At 41.8% G+C, this 19916-nt stretch overlaps 2 protein-coding genes across 3 annotated transcripts in view; one reads left to right on the top strand and one right to left on the bottom strand.

The window, feature by feature from the left end:
- EFCAB9 (EF-hand calcium binding domain 9) overlaps positions 1-17736 on the bottom strand; it is a 45680-nt gene extending 27944 nt beyond the window's left edge. Inside the window, exon 1 of the mRNA XM_077137652.1 lies at positions 17641-17736. The gene's annotated coding sequence lies outside the window, so the exon portion shown is untranslated. The remainder of the gene's footprint in view (positions 1-17640) is intronic.
- Positions 1-19916, top strand: part of STK10 (serine/threonine kinase 10) — a 200572-nt gene that overhangs the window by 43808 nt on the left and 136848 nt on the right. The window contains exon 1 of one of the 2 annotated variants that reach the window (XM_077137646.1): positions 14892-15318. The exons of the other annotated variant lie outside the window; for it this stretch is intronic. Within the exon in view, the coding sequence (XP_076993761.1) occupies positions 15163-15318 (156 nt within the window). The 5' untranslated portion in view covers positions 14892-15162. Of the gene's footprint in view, positions 1-14891; positions 15319-19916 lie in introns of those variants that run through there. 2 annotated transcript variants of the gene reach the window in all.

The following is a 19916-nucleotide window of genomic DNA, read 5'->3' as shown; positions in this document are numbered from 1 at the left end:
TTAGGTGATGACATGTCTCCACCCATTTGGGTGGGTCTAGTTTCTGAAGTCCTATTAAAAAGGAAACATTTTGGAGAGTGAGAGAGATTTAGAGAGAGCAGAGCAGAAAGACATAGCCATGAGAAACAGAAGTCCACCAGCCAGCGACCTTTGGAGATGAAGAAGAAAAATGTCTTCTGGGGAGTTTCATGAAACAGGAAGCCAGGAGAAGAAGCTAGCAGATGACGCTGTGTTCGCCATGTGCCTTTCCAGCCGAGAGAGAAACCATGACTGTGTTCGCTATGTGCCTTCTCACTAGAGAGAAACCCTGAACTTCATTGGCCTTCTTGAACCAAGGTATCTTTCCCTGGATGCCTTGGATTGGACGTCTATAGACTTGTTTTAATTGGGACTTGTTTTCTCGGCCTTAGACTTGTAAATTAGCAACTTATTAAATTCCCCTTTTTAAAAGCCATTCTGTTTCTGGTATATTGCATTCCAGCAGCTAGCAAATTAGAACAGACATCAATCCACAGATTGATTCATCACCATCATTATCATCAAGTAACAGATATATAGCTTTGTGCCAGGCACTATTCTAAATACATCAGTATATTAACTCATTTAGTCTTCACAACAGCCCTACAAGGTAGAGACTATTATTCCTATTTTACAGATTAGGAAATGGAGTCCCAGATTTGGAAACCAAGGTTCCCAAAGTTACAAAGCTAATTAGTAGTGGAATCAGGATGTGAACCTAGTATTTTGGCAACAACCACTGTTTTGTTGTTTCAGTCACTGTGCTACTCTGCCTCTCAGAAGCCTGAGCTCCTAAGCAGTTTAAATAAGGAGAAATACATACCTATAAACATCAGAGTGAAACTGTAGACTACTGATGACAAAGAGAAGATTTTAAAGGCAGCCAGAGAAGAAAGATTATCTCAAAAGGATGATGGTCAAACTGACAACCAACTTCACCCCAGTATGGAAACTAAAATATAATGGAATAATATCTCAATATATATTTTTTTTAAATCACAGCCAAACTAGAATTATGTACTCAGTAAAATTATGTTTCAAGAATGAGGGGGACATTCCTCAAAAATTTTAAAGTAGAATTAACATGTAACCTGCCTTTCTATTTCTAGGATACATATACCCCACAGAATTGAAAATAGGTACCTGAACAAAACTTTTAAGTGAATGTTCCTAGTAGCATAATTTACAATAACCAAAAGGTGGAAACACTCCAAATGTTCATCAGAAGATGAATAGATAAAATGGTATGTACATACAGACATAAAAAGGAATGAAGAACTGATGAATGCTACAACATGGATGAACTTTGGAAACATTATAGCAAGTGAAATAAGCCAAATACAAAAGTCACATATTGTATCATTTCATTTATATGAAATATCCAGAATAGGTCAACCCATAGAAACAGAAAGCAGATTAGTGGTTGTTTTATTTAGGGGGAGGAACGACATGGCACTGGCTTAAGATAGAAGCATTGACCAATGGAATTGAATCAAAAGTGCAGAAATAAACCACCAAATCTAAGATCAACTGATTTTTGACAAGGCCCCCAAATCCACTGAACTGGCACAAAATAGTCTTTTTAATAATTGGGCATGGAAGAACTGGATATCTATAGCCAAAAGAAGGAAAGAAGACCCCTATCTTATACCTAACACAAAAGCTAACTCAAAGTGGATCAAACACCTAAATATAAGAACTAGCACCATAAGGTTTCTAGAAGAAAATGTAGGGAAACATCCTCAAGACCTAGTAATAGGAGGTAGCTTCCTAAACTTTACACCCAAAGCACAAGCAACGAAAGGAAAAATAGATAAATGGAAACTCCTCAAAATCAAATGCATCTGCATCTCAAAAGACTTTGTCAAAAAGGTAAAGAAGCAGCCAACCCAATGGGAGAAAATATTTGGAAATCACATATCGAACTAAGGTTTGATATCCTGTATACACAAAGAAATGTTACAACTCAACAACAAAAGAACAAACAACCCAATTATAAATGGGCTAAAGATATGAATAGGCATTTTTCTGAAGAGCAAATACAGATGGCTCAAAAGCACATGAGATGCTCATTTTCATTGGCTGTAAGGGAAATGCAGATTAAGACTACAGTGAGATACCACCTCACACCTATAAGAATGGCTGCTATTAAACAAACAGGAAACTATAAATGTTGGAGAGGATATGGAGAAATTGGGACACTTATGCACTGCTGGTGGGAATGTGTGATGGTACAACCACTATGGAAGACAGTTTGGTGCTTCCTTAGGAAACTAAATATCAAGTTGCCCTATGATCCAGCAATAGCAGTACTTGGTATATACCCAGAACTGAAAGCACTGACATAAACAGAGATTTGCACACTGGTGTTCATAGCAGCTTTATTTGCAGTTGCCGAAAAGATGGAAACAAACCAAATGCCTATCAGCAGACGAGTGAATCAACAAAATGTGGTATATACATACAATGGAATATTATGCAGCAGTAAGATGAAATGATGTCCTGAAACACATGACAAGATGAATGAACTTTGAGGGCATAATGCTGAGTGAAATAAGCCAGACACAAAAGGATACTGTATGATTCCACGTTTATGACCATGGTAAAGGTAAAACAGAGACTTATAATACAGAATATAGGGAACTTAGAGATACATAGAAGCTAGAGATGGGTGAGCAGTTAGCTAATGAGGTGGAACCCCAATGTAAGGGAATAGATAGAAGTGAAGTGGTCGTCTAGTAGTAATATTACCATACTGAGGATGAACAAGATTGAAAGGGGTTCTATTGACCTATGTGTCCCACTGATTAACACTAGAAATATGAATTCATTCTAGCAAGAATTACTTCAAAGATATGATTCATGTACAAAGAGTGTTTAAGTTCAGGGTACAGGGGGAAAACTGCTATTGCTTGCTATGGGTTGTGTTCAAAAGGAAAATACCAGCACTACCACAGCAACAGCAGAGGTAAATGATGGCGGGAGGGACAAGAGTTAAGGAGTTTTAGATTTCCTGTTTGGTGAGGGTGTGTTTATTGGTTATCTTTCTCTTGGAAACAATGAAATTTTCTAAAATTGAGAGTGTTGATGGGCTCTGGACTTTGGGCATTATACATAATGCCTGATGAGTGCAAGTGACTGAAGGATGCACTGACTGAGAAGTAGATTGGCTAACGATGGTGTATACTTCTGAACAAAAGTTGTGCTGCCTCATAAAGGAAAAAAGTCACGAGGTATGCAAGGATGTGAATGAACATGTGAGACATTTGGTGAGGCAAAATAAGCCAGAAACAAAAGAACAACAATGGTATGGTCTCCTTTAGAAAATGCTTATAAGAAAACAGGGGCCTAGAGTGTAAGCTTTTATAGAAGACACATTAAGTCCAAAGTAGTGTTTATTATTTCTGGATTTCAAGAGGCTGTTATATATATATATCCTGATATTTAGAGATAAGAATGAAGCCAATCAGGTTGGGTTTGAAGTAATTTAACCCCAGGGGTAAAGAAGACAGTGTCTGTATTTTAGAACCACACGTACTCTTTGAGACCAAAGGAAGGAAGCTTTATGTGGTCTGGAGCTGAAACTTTCTGTAGTGCATAATCTAACTCAACCTATGTGTATAGCTCATCTGAACAACTGAAAAACAGGGAGACCAGAATAAAAAAGAGGTCCTTTAATCCTGTAAAGATTCTTATAATACTTGAATACATCCTAGAGTATATTAAGCAGATAATCAAAAAGTATTGGCAAAGTCCCTTGAGGGATGGGAGAAAGAATATGAAACTATTAAACCTTACTATCAGGGAATCCCCTGATACTGTGTCAAACTTTAGGGACACCCAAATCAATAGGCCATGCCCTCGAACCTGAGGCTTACTCTTGTGAAGTTTATGTAGGTAGTGGAGGAGCTTAGACTACCTATAGGCATGCCTAAGAGTTACTTCTGGAGGACCTCTGTTGCTCAGATGCGGCCTCAGTCTCCCTAAGCCCAACTGTGCAAGTGAAATTATTGTCTTCCCCCCAACATGGAACATAACATCCAGGGGTGAAAGTCTCCCTTGTGATGTGGGAGTTGACTCCCAGGGATGAGTCTGGCCCTGGCACCATGGAATCAACAATTCCATCCTAACCAAAAGGGGGAAAAGAAGTGTAATAAAGTATCAGTGGCTGAGAGAGTTCAAATAGAGTCAAGAGGCTACTCTGGAGGTCACTCTTACACAAGCTGCAGTTAGACCTTGCTACCTATCATAACCTGCCAAACCCCAACCAGGACCATTCTAGCCAATCCTAAAGAACATCTAGGGCAATATTTAAGATTCCACAAGGGTTCCATGCACTAGAATAACTTTCCAGAAACCTACAACCTCCAGATGGGTCCCTGGTCCATATAAGTCCTGAAACCTAGAGGGACCATCCTCTTCAGAACATCAGATACTTCCATCTCCCTATCCGGTATTAGTGTCAGATATTTCCAATATGAAAAAGTTAGAATGGCCATAGCCCAAACACCCCTAAAGAGAGATATGGAAAGATCAAAGGTAATGACGTAGTTATACAGTGAAGAGAGGATTTAACAAATAAATGTGAATGCTGAATCATTAAATTGATATTTCTTTTAGTCTTCAGTATCTTAGAGCAGCTAGAAGTAAAAACCTAAAATTGTGGAACCATAAGCCATGTCAAACTCTGAAATATGTTGTACAACTATTTGTGGTGCTGTGCTTTGAAATTTGTTGCTTTTTTTGTATATGTTATTTTTCACAAAAAAAGAAGAAGAGAGTTGATTGCGATGATAAGAAAAATATATTTAAGCCTCCTAGCCTTCTATGTTCTGGAGTAACTAGAAGGAGAAATCTGAGATAATGATATGGTAGCCCATGATGAAGTCTGATTATTTGTCCTGTAACTACTTGTTGAAGAGTGCTTTGAAAACTATTGCTTTTTTATTTCTTTGCTTTGTATATATGCTATACTATACAATAAAAAGTTTTTTTAAAAATCTAGGGGGAAGGAAAAATGGGGGTGACTTTAATGGGAATGGGGTTTTCAGTGGTGTGATGAAATGTTTTGGTGCTGGATAGAATTAATGGTTGCACACATTGACACAACTGAAATGTATACTTTTAAATAGTTAATTTTATGTTTGTGACTTTTTTTAAAAAAAAAAAGAAAAATATAAATTAAAATATTACAGAGAACAGCAAAGGTACATGTTAAATGACACTCCAGTGATGCAGTCAGCAAAGCCCAGGCTGTGGAACACCACCCACCCAAAGGAGAATAACACCATTTCTTCAATAAAAATATGCAACATAAGACTCTTTTATATCTTTACTAATTCCAATATATGCACCTACTTTGACTGTTTATTTAAATACATCGTGTTTTTAATAGCCCCTAAAATCAGGGAGTTCTGGGAAAATGGTGGAATAGAATAGGTCGAATTCACCCTGCCTCAAGGAACAACTAAGGAAGGACAGGAAGGCACTTGGGACGGAGATTCCAGGGTGTAAGTGACCCTGGAAGATCTTCTACACGACATAGGGAGGCCCTGATTGCAAAATCTGAAGACTTGAGATGCAGAGAACCAAAGACCATCCAGCTAGTGCAAATAGCCTAATGTGCCTCTTTCAAAATGGAAGCCTGGAGCCTTCATAAGTGCACGAGCAGGGAGACAGGAATAGGAAGTGAGCCACTTGAACGCGCTACCCTCACCCGCGCCACCTCTGCCTTGTGACTCCCCTCACACCCAATGCACCTGAACCCCATCACCCACCCCCCTACTGGGCTCCACACTCTCCCACCCTAACCTCCCCCACCCTAACCTCCCCACCTCGTGTCCCCACACCCACTCCAGCACGACCACCTCTCCTGTGTAAACCCACGGTTTCACCCTACTCCTCCTGAGACCCATACACCTGTGCCCAGCCTCTCAACAGCCCCTCCTCCTCCCTGCTCCCTGCATCCAGGCTGTGGGTGCTCCCCTTCTCACCTGGGCCACACTTGTCCCCAGCCCATATAGTTGTGAAACTCCGCCCTGCCCACCCCCCCATCCCCAGCTCTGCACAAGTGTACATCAGTGTAAGGCCCTTCCAGATGTGCGCGTGTGCACACCCTTGCCACGCCCCCCAGCTCTGGGCAAGCACTGGCCTATGCATCTGGGTCACACCTGCCCCCCAGCCAACACAACAACCCTGGCCCACTCACTCTCCCTGAGCTCTGTACATGCACACACATCAGGGTCCTGCCCTCTAGCCCCATGTATACCAGGCCTCTGTCCCACAGACCCACACATGCTCACAGCCACATCCTCCCTGCTGGGTGCCCACACATTTGTGCACTGACCTCTTGACCCCTGCATCCCAACCCCCTACCCTTCACACGTGCACTCCCTTGCCCCACCCCATGGCACAAGCGCCCTGCTCCCACACCTGGCAGGTGCTCACATGTGCATATATACTACATAGCCACCTACAGACATGTGCACTCCTGCCCCAACCTCGCACACACACCTGTGCACACTTCCACCTGATATTACCCACCTCTGACCCATGTCCCGCAACCCCCACAAACTGTACCCCACTGCTACACACTTGCACATCTGCATCCCGGGCCCCCTGAACCTGGGATGAACACATCCACGCCCTGCTCTCCTGTGCCCTGACCTCTGTGTCACCTACCCCACACCCTGACACCTACAACCACCATGATCCACACGCCCAGCCACATCCCCTGCACACCAGCCCCCGTGCATTTGATCATCCCCCACCTACTTCCCACTGAGCCCTACCTCTGTGTCTGTCACCGCACCCTACTCCTGTACTGCAAGGCCTGCCGAGGTGTACCCCACCCCCATGGCCCCTGCACTGCACCTCCACAACCCCATGCCCCACATACCAGGCTCAGCACTCCAAGCTCACCAGTGCTAACGTAGCATCCCTGACCCATGCCTATACCTGCACTGCAACCTGTCAGTGCACTGTTGTGCCCCACATCCTGTTCCACATCCAACCCACAAATACAAAGCTTTAGGCTACCGAAGGAAATCGACCTCCAAAGTAACCCTATCAAGATATTTACATGCCTTGAAGGCAACAGAAGATCACTAAGCATATCATGATGCAGACAGATACAGCCCACCCAGTCTAATGACCAAATTAAAACACTGGAGGAGATAGGCTTTAGAACAACTAATCAAAAATGTTCATATAACTATACTAAATAAAATCAATGGGATGCCTAATGACATAAAGGAGGTTAAAAAAAGACACTAAAAGAGCATAAGGAGGAATTTGAAACTAAATAGAAAAATATTAGATATCACAGAGATTAAGCATGCAGTAGACCAAATAAAAAATATACTAGAGACACACAACAGCAGATTTGGAGGCAGAAGAAAGAATAAGTGAACTAGAGGACAGGGCAACTGATTTTAAACATACAAAAGAGCAACTGGAAAAAAAGATGGAAAAATTATATTGAATCTCAGAGAAATGATGGATGACACAAGGAACACAAATATAAGACTCATGGGTGTCCCAGAAGGAGAGGAGAAGAGACAAGGGCTAGGAATATTAGTTGAGGATACAATGGGTGAACTTCCCAATCCTATAAACGACAGAAATACACAAATCAAAGAAGCCCAATGAACTCCAAATAGAATAATTCCAAATAGGCATCCCCAAGACACATACTAATCAGTCTGTGAAATGTTGAAGAGAAGCAGAAAATTCTGAGAGCGGCAAGACTAGAACAATCTACTTCATACAAGGGAAACCACATAAGACTGAGTTCAGACTACTCCACAGACAATGGAGGCAAGAAGGCAGCAGTGTGATCTATTTAAGATCCTGAAAGAGAAAGACTTTCAGCCAAGGATTCTGTTCCCAGCCAAATTGTCCTTCAAACCTGAGGGAAAGATTAAAATTTTCACACACAAACAAATGCTGAAAGAATTTGTCAACAAGAGACTGGCCCTACAAGAAATACCAAAGGGAGCTTTGCTGGCCAAAAAAAAAAAAAAAAGACTAGGAGAGGGCACAGAATTGAAAAGTACTAGTAAGGGTAACTTAACAGGTAAAAAGAGAAAGAGGGGAAAGAATATATAGATCTGACAAAATCCAAAGGATAAGATGGAGGATTCAAGAAACAACTTTACAGTAATAACTTTGAATGTTAACGGACTAAACTTACTGATTAAAAGATAGAGATTGGCAGAATGGGTTAAGAAATATAATCCAGCTATACGCTGCTTACAAGAGATTCATCTTAAACAAAGGGATACAAATAGATGGAAAGTGAAAGGATGGAAAAAGATGTTCCACACAAGCTGAAACCAAGAGAAAGCAGGAGTAGCTATACTAATATCAGACAAAATAGACTCAAATGTAAAGGCATCATAAGAGACAAAGAAGAACACTATATTAATAAAAGGGGCACTTCACCAAGAACAAATAGCAATCATAAATGCTTATGTTCCCAATTAAGGAGCTCCAAAGTACATGAGACCAACATTGGTAAAACTGAAGGGAGCAATAGACATTCAACAATAATAGTATGAGACTTCAATACACCACTGTTCTCTATAGATAGAACAACCAGACAGAGGACCAGCCAGGAAATAGAGAACTTAAATGATTTGATAAATGAATTAGACCTAACAGACATATATATAGGTCATTACACCCCAAAACATCTGGATATACATTCTTCTCTAGTACTCATGAAACATTCCCCAGAATAGATCATATGTTGGGATACAAAACTGATCTTTATAAGTTTAAAAACATTGAAATTATTCAAAGCACTTTCTCTGATCGCAATGGAATGAAGCTGGAAATCAATAACCAGCAAAGAATGAGAACATCCACAAATATATGGAAATTAAATAACACACTCTTAAACAACCAATGGGTCGAAAAAGAAATTGATAGAGAAATCGATAGCTATGTGGAGGTGAATGAAAATGAGAATAGACCTTATGGGATGCAGCAAAGACTATTCTGAGAGGGAAATTTATTGCCCTAAATGCCTATATTAAAAAACAAGAAAGAGCCAAAATTGAGGATTTAACTGCTCACCTGGAGGAACGTGAGAAAGAACAGCAAACTAACCCCAAAGCAAATAGAAGAGAAAGAACAAAGATTAAAACAGTTAAATGAATGGGAGAACAATAGAAATAATCAATAAAACCAAAAGTTGGTTCTTTGGGAAAATCAATGGACCACTAGGACGGCTGAGAGAGAGAGAGAGAGAGAGAGAGAAGATACAAATAAATGAAATCAGAAACGAGAGAGGATTCATTACCAGAGACCCTGAAGAAATAAAAAAAAATCAGAAGAGGATACTATGAATAGTGACATGCCAACAAACTAGACGACTTAGATGATATAGACAAATTCCTGGAAACACATGAACAAGCTACACTGACTTAAGAAGAAATAGAAGATTTCAACAAACCAATCCCAAGTAAAGAGATTCAATCAGTTATCAAAAATCTTCCTACAGAGAAAAGCCCAGTGACAGATGGCTTCACACATTCCAAAAAGAACTAACACCAATCCTGCTCAAACTTTTCAAAAAAATTGAGGGAAAAGGAACACTACCTAACTCATTTCATGCAGCTAACATCACTCAATACCAAAACTGGGTAAGCATGCTATAAGAAACGAAAACTATAGACCAATCTCCCTAATGATCATCTATGCAAAAATCCTCAAAAAATACTAGCAAATAGAATCCAACAGCACATTAAAAGAATTATATACCACAACCAAGTGGGATTTATACCAGGAATGCAAGAATGGTTCAATACAAGAAAATCAATTAATGTATTATAGCACATTAACAAAATGAAAGGGAAAAATCACATGATCGTCTTGATTGATGCTGAAAAAGCATTCAACAAAATTCAATATCTTTTTATGATAAAAACACTTCAAAAGGTAGAAATCAAAGGTAACTTTCTCAATATGATAAAGGGAATATATGAAAAACCCATAGCCAGCATCATACTCAATGGAGAGAGACTTAAAGCTTTCCCCCTAAGATCAGGAATGAGACAAGGATGCCCTCTGTCACCACTGTTATTCAACATTGTACTAGAAGTTTTAGCTAGTGCAATCAGGCAGGAAAAAGAAACAAAGGGCATCCAAATTGGAAGGGAAGAAGTAAAACTTTCACTATTTGCAGATGACATGATACTATACTTGGAAAATCCTGAGAAGTCTACAACAAAGTTACTTGAGCTAATAATCAAATTCAGCAGGTGGTGGGATATAAAATTAATGTGCAAAACCCAGTAATGTTTCTATATACAAGCAATGACCTGAGGAGTCAATTAAGGAAAAAACTCCATTCAAATTAGCAATTAAAAGAATCAACTCCCTAGGAATGAACTTAACCAGAGATATAAAGGACTTTTACACAGAAAACTACATAACATTGCTAAAAGAAATTAAAGAAGATCTAAGTAAGTGGAAAGACATTCCCTGCTCATGGATTGAAAGGTTAAATATAATTAAGATGTCAGTTCTACCCAAACTGATCTACAGATTCAATGCAGTACCAATAAAAATTCCAACAACCTACTCTGAAGACTTGGAAAAGCTAGTTATCAAATTCATCTGGAAGGGAAAGAGACCTTGAATAGCTAAAAGCATCCTAAAAAAAAGAAGAATGAAGTGGGACGATTAACACTTTCTGAATTTAAAGCTTATTATAAAGCCACAGTAATCAAAACAACATGCTACTGGCACAGAGATAGAAGTTTTGAGCAATGGAATAGAATCGAGAGTGCAGAAATAGACCACCAAATCTATGGTCAACTGATCTTCAACAAGGCTTCCATATCCATTGAACTGGGACAAAAAAGTCTTTTCAATACATGGGCATGGGAGAACTGATATCAATAGCCGAAAGAATGAAGGAGGACCCTTACCTTACACCCTATATAAAAATTAATTCAAAGTGGATCAGACACCTAAATATAAGAACCAGTACCACAAAGCTCCTAGAAGAAAATTTAAGGTAACATCTTCAAGATGTAGCAATAGGAGGTAGCTTCCTAAACTTTACACCCAAAGCACAAGCAACAAAAGAAAAAATAGGTAAATGCGAACTCCTCAAAATCAAATGTTTCTGCATCTCAAAAGACTTTTGTCAAACAGGTGAAGAGGCAGCCAACTCAGTGGGAGAAAATATTTGGAAATCACACATGAGATTAAGGTTTCATGTCCTATATACATACAGAAATCATACAACTCAACAATAGCCCATGAAGGCAGATAATGATATTCTAATACATATTTGGAACCAAATAAGACAAACCCAGTTTTAGAAAATATTTTCATCAAAAAAGTTTTTTGTGTTAAAAAAACAAACCCTGATACCTTTGATTTTATTCATCATATGCAAGCAATCTTGGTTATTTGTTGATAACAGCACACAAAATGAAAGACTGGTAAAGGAAAATGCCTCTAATCTCATCAAAGATTCCTGTTAATTTAGTATATAGAAATTAGAATGTTCATTGCCATTGGATATTGTTTGGCATTAAGATAGGCAGATTTGTAGCTTTTTAAAGTTCATGATGATCTTATAATGTATTTTATTTAACACTTATTCTAAAGTTACATTGCATTTTAAACAGTACTATGGGTGTATTGCCTGTCATTTTTGCATCTGAAAATATGATTGAAAAAGTATTAACTTACTAAAAAAAGTACATAAAAGCAGACAACTTACAAAAAAGCTTAAGACATTGGAGAAATAGGAACACTGACTATAATGAAGATGGTTGTTGTTTTTCAATATAAAATGATATGATGGGAAGTTGCTTCAAAATAATCCAGGCCTGAGAGTTGTAGTGTACAGAGAGCAGAATTTGTTGTGAATGATAATTATAGAAACTAAGTAATGGGTACATTATTTTAAATAGGTTTGTAATTTTCTAAAGTAAAAAGAAAAAGGAAAAGAAAAGTTTAGATGAAATAAAGGTATTGTAAGTAAAAAAAATTTAAAAACAGCTAAGAGTTATTGCCAACATTCCTTTCTTCCCAAAATTCTAAGTGATAAATTTCCAGTATTCAGAAAATGATCCCAGAGAGAAAAATGCAAGATGCATGAAGGAATAAAGAACAACAAAGTGATAAAAATACGTGGATAAAACCAAATAAACATTGATGGGGTAAAACAATAATAATAATGTCATATGGAGTTTTTAACAAGATAAAATTTATGTTACAACTATGATATAAGGTGGAGTCAAGGAAAATGAGATTAAAATGTTTATTATTTAGGAGGAAGTTAAAAGTATATACTTGAACTCTATAAATTAATTTATATTTTCTAGAATAACCACTAAAAGAACAGAAATAGAATATAAAGTTCTAAATTTAGTACGATAGTGGTGTAATGACAACAGCAACATCAATCCCAAAGAAGGCAAGGAAAGAAGAAAATGTGTGACCAATAGAAAGCAAGAAATAAGATGAAATATTTAACCCATACATGTGCATTTATATTAAATGTAAATGACTCCAGTGAAAAGCAATGATTATAGAAGTTGAAAAACAAACTATGTTTACAAAAAACACATCTAAAATCCAATGATACAATAAGGTTAAAAGTAAAAGAATGGAACAAGATAAAAGAAAGTATATAAGACCAAAAGAAAGTACAAATAATTCCCACCTCATTGCTCAATAATTGATAGATTAAACAGAGAAAAACCAATAAAGAGTTAGGATATTTGAATAAGATGTATATTTGACCCAATGGACACATATACAAAACTGCATGCAACAACTTGTAGAACATAAATATTTTCAATAACTTATGGAACATGTTCTAGTTTGCTAGCTGCTGGAATGCAATATACCAGAAGTAGAATGGCTTTTAAAAGGGGGAATTTAATAAGTTGCTAATTTACAGTTCTAAGGCCGAGAAAATGTCCCAATTAAAACAAGTCTATAGAAACGTCCAATCTAAGGCATCCGGGGAAAGATACCTTGGTTCAAGAAGGCCGATGAAGTTCAGGGTTTCTCTCTCAAGTGGAAGGGCACATGGCGAGCACAGTCAGAGTTTCTCTCTCATCTGGAAAGGCACACGGTGAACAGGAGTCATCTGCCAGCTTCTTCTCCTAGCTTCCTGTTTCATGAAGCTCCTTAGGAGGCATTTTCCTTCTTCATCTCCAAAGGTCACTGGCTGGCAGACTCTGCTTCTCATGGCTATGTCATTCTGCTCTGCTCTCTCTGAACCTCCTTCATTCTCCAAAATGTTTCCTTTTTTATAGGAGTCCAGAAACTTATCCACCCAAATAGGTGGAGACATGTCGTCACCTAATCCAGTTTAACAACCACTCTTGATTAAATCACATCTCCAAGGATTACAGTTTCAAACATACAGTATTGAACAGGGATTATTCTGCCTTTATAAAATAGGATTTTGATTAAAACATGGCTTTTCTAGGGGACATACATCCTTTCAAATCAGCACAGAACATATACAGAAATTCAACATATACTAAGGCAGAAAGCAAGTGTGGACAAATGTACAAAAAATGAAATTGTACAGTACACATTCTCTGGCCACAATACAATTAAACTAGACATCAGTAACAGAAGATAATTAGAAAGCCTCATGTTTGAACATTTAGAAATGTACTTCTATATAACCCATGGATCAAGAGGAAATCATTATGGAAATTAGAAAATACTGAAAACTAAATGATAAAAACGCCATGTAGCAAAAACAGAATGCAGCTAAAGCTATATTTAAAGGGAAATGTGTAGTCCTAAATTTGAATATTAGAAAAAAAGAGAAAAGCTGAAATTAATGAGTTAAGCACTCATCTCAAGAAACTAGAAAGAATAGTAAAATAAATTCTCCCAAAAGTAAGAGGGAGCAACAAAGATAAGAGACATTAATGCAACGGGAAAGAAACATAACAGGAAGAATGAAAGCCTCATTCTTTTCATAAGGTGTTAACATTGCTAAAAATGATTTATTCATCTCTATTATCTTGCTAGCATTTTATTGGAATATTTTAATCTAATTCATAAGTACCACACTACTGTTATTAGGAAAAACTGCGTGTGGGGGGGTATTGGAACTCTGTTTTCTGCATGATTTTTCTGTAAACCTTCTCTATTTAAAAAACAATTGGGAAAATTGAGTAAAACGTTTTTACTTAATATGCTTATATGTCTGAAGCTCCTTCATAAAGCCTGATATGTGCCAAAGCAGCTCTCTCTCCCAGCACTGTAATCCTGACAGGATTGGGGGTGGGGTGCGGGGAGGGAGGGGAGTTCCTGGAAAGCAGGAAAGGAGCCTGGAAACCCGGGCTTCCTAGGATTGACCGAGGCTGCAACAGCGCTGCATTTCGCGCACTAGGAGGCAGCACCGCGCCGTGGAACCCGCATCGGATCCTTAGCCAGGCTGTGTACTTTGGGGAAAGTGCTTTCGCCCGCGGCCTCGATGCGCTCGTCGGAAAAGTGGGGGAGAGCAGTTTCAGTTACAGAGCTGATTCAATGAGCTACGCTAATGTCTGTTTGCTTGTTGGCATTGACAGCATTCAGTGGTTGCTCGCGAAAGGCCAATTCGCTTCCTCTGTCACCCACCACAGTTCTGGGAGCCCTGCGCGCAGTGAGGCGCTGCCGGCCTCTCAGATCTGGGACGGTCCCGAGGGGTTCCCTAGACTCTCCAAAAGCCAGCTCGAGGCTCGAGGGCGCGAGGCACGCGGGGACTACAGTTTCCAGAGTGCCCTGCGGCGACGGGCGGAGCCGGGGAAATCCCGCGGCCAATTAGGGGGTCCGGAGACCCTGCCGGGGAGCGGCAGGTGGAGCCGGGACCGGTGGGCGGGCACCGGGTCGGATCCTGGGAACGCGTCCAGTGCTTGGTGCTCTGGAGGAGGCCCCAGGGGCCGGACCGAACGGGGGCGGGGTCCGCGGCCGCCTGCGCGGTTCCGGGAGCTCCAACCGCTGCGCAGCCCAGGGTGCACTTGACCAGGGTCGGGCTGCGGGAAGGGCGGGTCTGGGGAGAGCCCCCAGCGCCGCGGCGTCCTCCAGCCCCTCCTCCTCGCGGCCGCCCGAGCACAGCCGGAGCCGGCGCCAGCTCCAGCCCGGGCTCGAGCGTCCGCAACCATGGCTTTCGCCAATTTCCGCCGCATCCTACGTCTGTCCACCTTCGAGAAGAGAAAGTCCCGGGAATATGAGCATGTCCGCCGGGACCTGGACCCCAACGAGGTGTGGGAGATCGTGGGCGAGTTGGGCGACGGCGCCTTCGGCAAGGTTTACAAGGTGAGGGCGCTGGAGGCGGATGGGCGAGCGCCCGGGGCGCGTGGAGCGGCTCCGGAAGGAACGGGATCCAGCATGGTCTGCTCCGCTCACGACTCGGGAGGGTGCAGGGGGAAGCCCCTGCCCTGAACTCGGGGGCCCGGGGTCCAGTTCCAGTGACCCTTGTTCTGTGGGCAACCTCACTCAGCCCGGCTGAGTTTCTGTGCGCCCTCTCTGGGCACGGCCGCTGCCCTCAGAGCTCAGTTTCTGAATAACTTCCGTGCTGCCGGCACTGTGCTGGGCAACGCAGGGGGAGACAGAGGGTAGCTCACAGGACCCCAGCATCCGAGAAGGTCACCCCACAGTAAAACTAATAGAGACATGCTTTTTAAAGGAAACCACGGAGAATCTGTGGAAATACCGAGGCGATGGAGTCAGAGAAGCTTCACTGTGCCTTGGAGCGTTGGGATTAGGAGCTTGGGTCGGGGAGAAGGCACACCTGAAGATGAGCCAAACAAGGACAGGGAGGGGGAAGGACAAGGTGTGACCTATAGAGAGAGAAAGGCTGAGAAGGGTGGACTGGGGCTGCGTAGGAGATGGGAGTGGGGGGGTGGTTGGAGGTCAGAGCCTCAAGAATGTTGAGCTGCAGGGAGCAGATTTGACTCTATATCTGAGTCACAGTTGGGGAGTCTTCCCAGTGTACAGTCACCTCTACCCTACAGCAATACAGGCGGGCCAGGAGCTCTTGTGGAGGGGTGGGGCAGAACTGATTAAATCTAGACACATTTGCAGCAGGACTTTGCTTGGTTTCTGCTCCTGCAACTCCATTCTGAGTTGCTGGGCTGTATGGGGGGACCAGACACCCACAGCTTGACTTTCTGGGATCTTCTGTCTCTAGGGAAAACCTTATATTATGAGAATTCCATATGTTAAACTGGTGTTTACCTCCTGGACAATGCTTCCTTCCTAAATCAGTCCTCACCCCCTGGGGATCCTGTAGCTTGGAGGACATTCTGACCCCAGGATTGCTCTTTCAGGAAACTGGACTACAGAAAATCCTCTCCAAGCCCACCCGGTGAGGACTTGGTCTCTTTGACTTGAGAGTGGTCTAGATCTAGGTTTCTTCAAGTATGGTGCCTGGACCAGCATCATCAGTGTTATCTGGGAGATTGTTAGAAATGCAGAAGTCCAGGTTTCACCCTAGACCTACTGAATGAGAATCTTCATTTTAATAAGATTCCCAGGTGATTCCTAAACACATTGATGTTTGAGCAGCACTGCTCTAGAGACTTAGAGTGGGGGTAGCTTCATCTGGGTACCTCTTTTGTTACAGTACCACCTCCCTTCTGAGTCAACACTTCCTGTTACAGGGCGGAACCTCCACAGGAGCAAAGGTCCTGTGATTGGAGAGGCGGGCCTCACTGTCACTCTCATGGCCTTCAGGCTGCCTTGATTTACTGTCCTTCTTTACCTGAGGGTTCCAGCCTGTACATCTCTTCTTTACCCTTTTCACAGCTGCACCTTTCTACCTAGTGACATGAAGAGTCCTTGGCCTCACAGCTCCCCCTGGGCATACTGCCACGTATCCTTGCCTGCCCAGGATAGAGCCTCCTTCTCCTTACGTGCCACCCTGAGGCAACTGAACCTTTCCTCTGCTCACTACATCCTCTGCCTTCTCCAGAACATTCAGCTGGTGTTTTTAGTGTGATGCCATTGGTTCTCGCTAATGTTTTTTTCTCTATTAGGGGCTTTCAAACTACTGTCTCTCCCCCTCCCCTAATTTATCCTGGCTTCCTCTGGTTCATTTTTTTTCACACCTAAATGCAGAACTTTGCTTTTGCACTTGCAAGAGGTCCCCAGGTCCGTTTCACTTGTCATTTCCGTCGGCTTCTCCCCTGCCACTCTGGGAGTTTCTTACAAAGTTGCTCATGTGCTTAGCAATTTTGTCTCCTCCTAGGTCCCCTTAAGACATGGGCCCTTTTAAATTTGAGTCCAGTTTTCAAAGCCGTGAGCTAGGCTCCATCAAGGCTGTCTTCCCTCCACCTCCAAACCCATGCTTTTCTGATAATCAAGAAGAACAAAGCTAGACCAAGAGAGCTGTGTGATGGTTGATAAGCCTGGGCCATTTATCATATTACCTGCCTGACCTTAGTGTGTGATGCGCCAAGCTAAACTAACCTCAGGTTGTGTATGAGGATCCTGAGGCTCAGAGAAGGGAAGGAACTAGAACAAATGCTCTGGCTTCCGTTTAACACTTTTCCCTCAGTTTCCTGCTAGGGAACATCCATCCTGGATTAATGATCCCTTTGTCACCCAGGCTGCCTGTCCTGGAAAAGTGCTGCTTACCATGCCCCTTATATCTGAAATTGAAGCAGGCATTGCTTTTCCTGAAGGACCTCTGACCAGGAACCATGAGGCCTGCCCACATCGTGGGCCTCTTGTGTGGTTTCCGTGGCAGCACAGGCTGGACATTCCATCTTGTTCTTATGGCTGAGACCAGCACTGCTGGTTTGACCTGGCACCTGGAGAAGCAGCTGGCTCTGAGGTGGGCGAGTGATAGCTAGCACCATCTCCTGTCTCTGTCCTAGAATTCTGAAGTTTTCTTCTGGCCACCTAGGTGGGGAAGCCCTTCTTGAGGACTTCCCAAGCCTATAAAGCCTTCTTGTCAGGAGAAGACTCTGTGACTCCAGATTGACTGATGAGAGTTATGGAGGAGTTCAGAGCCCAAACATTAGCTTTCTGAAGATACAGAGCTGCTTCCCTCTTCTCCTTGATAAGCCTTCATCTGTCTGCCTCAGGAGAAAAAGAGGTGGATGGGGTTAAAAGTCAAGCCCATTCTTACCCTATGCACATTGTTAAAAAAGAAAGTCATTTCCAGTCTCTTTCTAGATACAAAGTAAAGCTCATTACATGGTTTCAAGATTTTTACCATGAAAAGCCATCTTTATTCTGAAGATGAACTAGAAATGGGAGAAGTATTTCATGTCACGTTCAGTGGGCAAAAGCGTCTTCAGTAGGCCATGTGTGCTGTCACAGCAGCCAGGTGAAACAGATACTCACCGGCCAGACACTGACATTTCTGTGCAGAAATGAAGATCTGGGTTAGCAGGCTGTGATTATTTTTCTTCTTGAAATTTGCTTTGGTTTTGATCTTATGTTGTTTTTAATCATTAAAACGTTTATTATTTTGCCAGTTTGAAAACATCATCTACTCACAGATTTAAAATGGGGAGTGTGCCAAAACAGTATGTATGTGTGTGTATATATATGTATATATATATAAAGAGAAAGTCCCTAATAGTATATATATATATATATATATATATATATATAGAGAGAGAGAGAGAGAGAGAGAGAAAGGCCCTAAGTCCCACTAATTCCTATTAACATTTTGGCATTTAGCCTTCTAGAATTTTATAGGAGTTATGGCAAATTAAAAAAAAAAAGGAATTGTAATCATATATATCTATATCTTTTTGCCACTGTTCATTCCGAAGGCCTTTTCCTGTATTCTAAATACTTCACATGTACTTTCTGGATGTCTCACTTCTACCTTTCTGCCCCCTTATTCTGATCTTACGGATATGTAAGTCATTTCTACTATTCCTCAGAATCACCCAGCTATGCCAAATCATGCGATAAAAACCTGAGGGCTTACAGGGAAAATGGGGCACCACACTCAAAATCTTCCATCAGTAACACATTAAAAAAAAAAAAAAGAAGAAGAAGAACATAATAAAAACAGCAGCAAACAGTTTTATCATGTTACATGGATAAGAAATGCACAGATACTACAATAAATGTGGTACCTTCCTGTGAATAAGACCTGAAGTTTGTTTGTGGACCTGCAGGCCTGAAGGGCTGCAGTAGGTGAGTTAATCGTGAAGTGGTAGGAGAAGGGTTATCAGAAAGTGGGTGGAAAACTTTTGCTGCCAGGTGCAAAGCTGGGTGGCACACAGGTGGCTGAGAGACCTTTGAGGTGCATGCTGTGTGCATTTGCAGCTGGATACAGCTTCTCACCTCAAGTTTCCCTGTAAACAAAACTGCACATGAGCAAATGCGAAATTAAGGTGATGCTCAAATCTTCCGCTAATCTGCCCAAGAGCCGACGCTGATGGACAGCTCAGTTCAGAAAGTTCTTTCTGTATTTTAAACCATTTTTTTTTAAAGTTAGACCTCCAGAAGCCCATGCAGACTTGGTCCCTGAACCCTCTGGAGGCTGCTTCCGGAGACCTCACTGTCTTCCAGCCTGTGCTGGCCTTGCAGAGAGACTGTCACCCCCATCCTTCCACATCCTGCTCTCTTTCCTCTCCCCACCCCCCTGCCCGGACCCGACTTTAGACAAAGCAGAGGTTAAGTGAGGTGTGAGTGCTGCCGGCCTCAGGGGCAGCCTGAGGGCCTCCCTGGCCCCTCGGGGTACCCACTCAGGGGACATCTCCTTTCACCTCCTCTCCTGCCTGGTTTCCACTTCCTCACTCCTGGTGCGCTCCCCTCCTCCTCCGGAAAGAGCTCTGCCCCCAGGCAGTAACCTTATTTCCTCTCAGTCAAATATTTTTAAACTGAAGTCCTTGCTATTGTAAGTGGGTTCCTGGCTTGGCTCTAAAACCAGGGTGGCCCGAGCC

This window comes from Tamandua tetradactyla, chromosome 20 (genome assembly GCF_023851605.1).
Source record: "Tamandua tetradactyla isolate mTamTet1 chromosome 20, mTamTet1.pri, whole genome shotgun sequence".
Taxonomy (NCBI): Eukaryota; Metazoa; Chordata; class Mammalia; order Pilosa; family Myrmecophagidae; genus Tamandua; species Tamandua tetradactyla.
The sequence above is the reverse complement of the archived record's forward strand: the minus strand, read 5'-3'. Positions and strand labels throughout refer to the sequence as shown.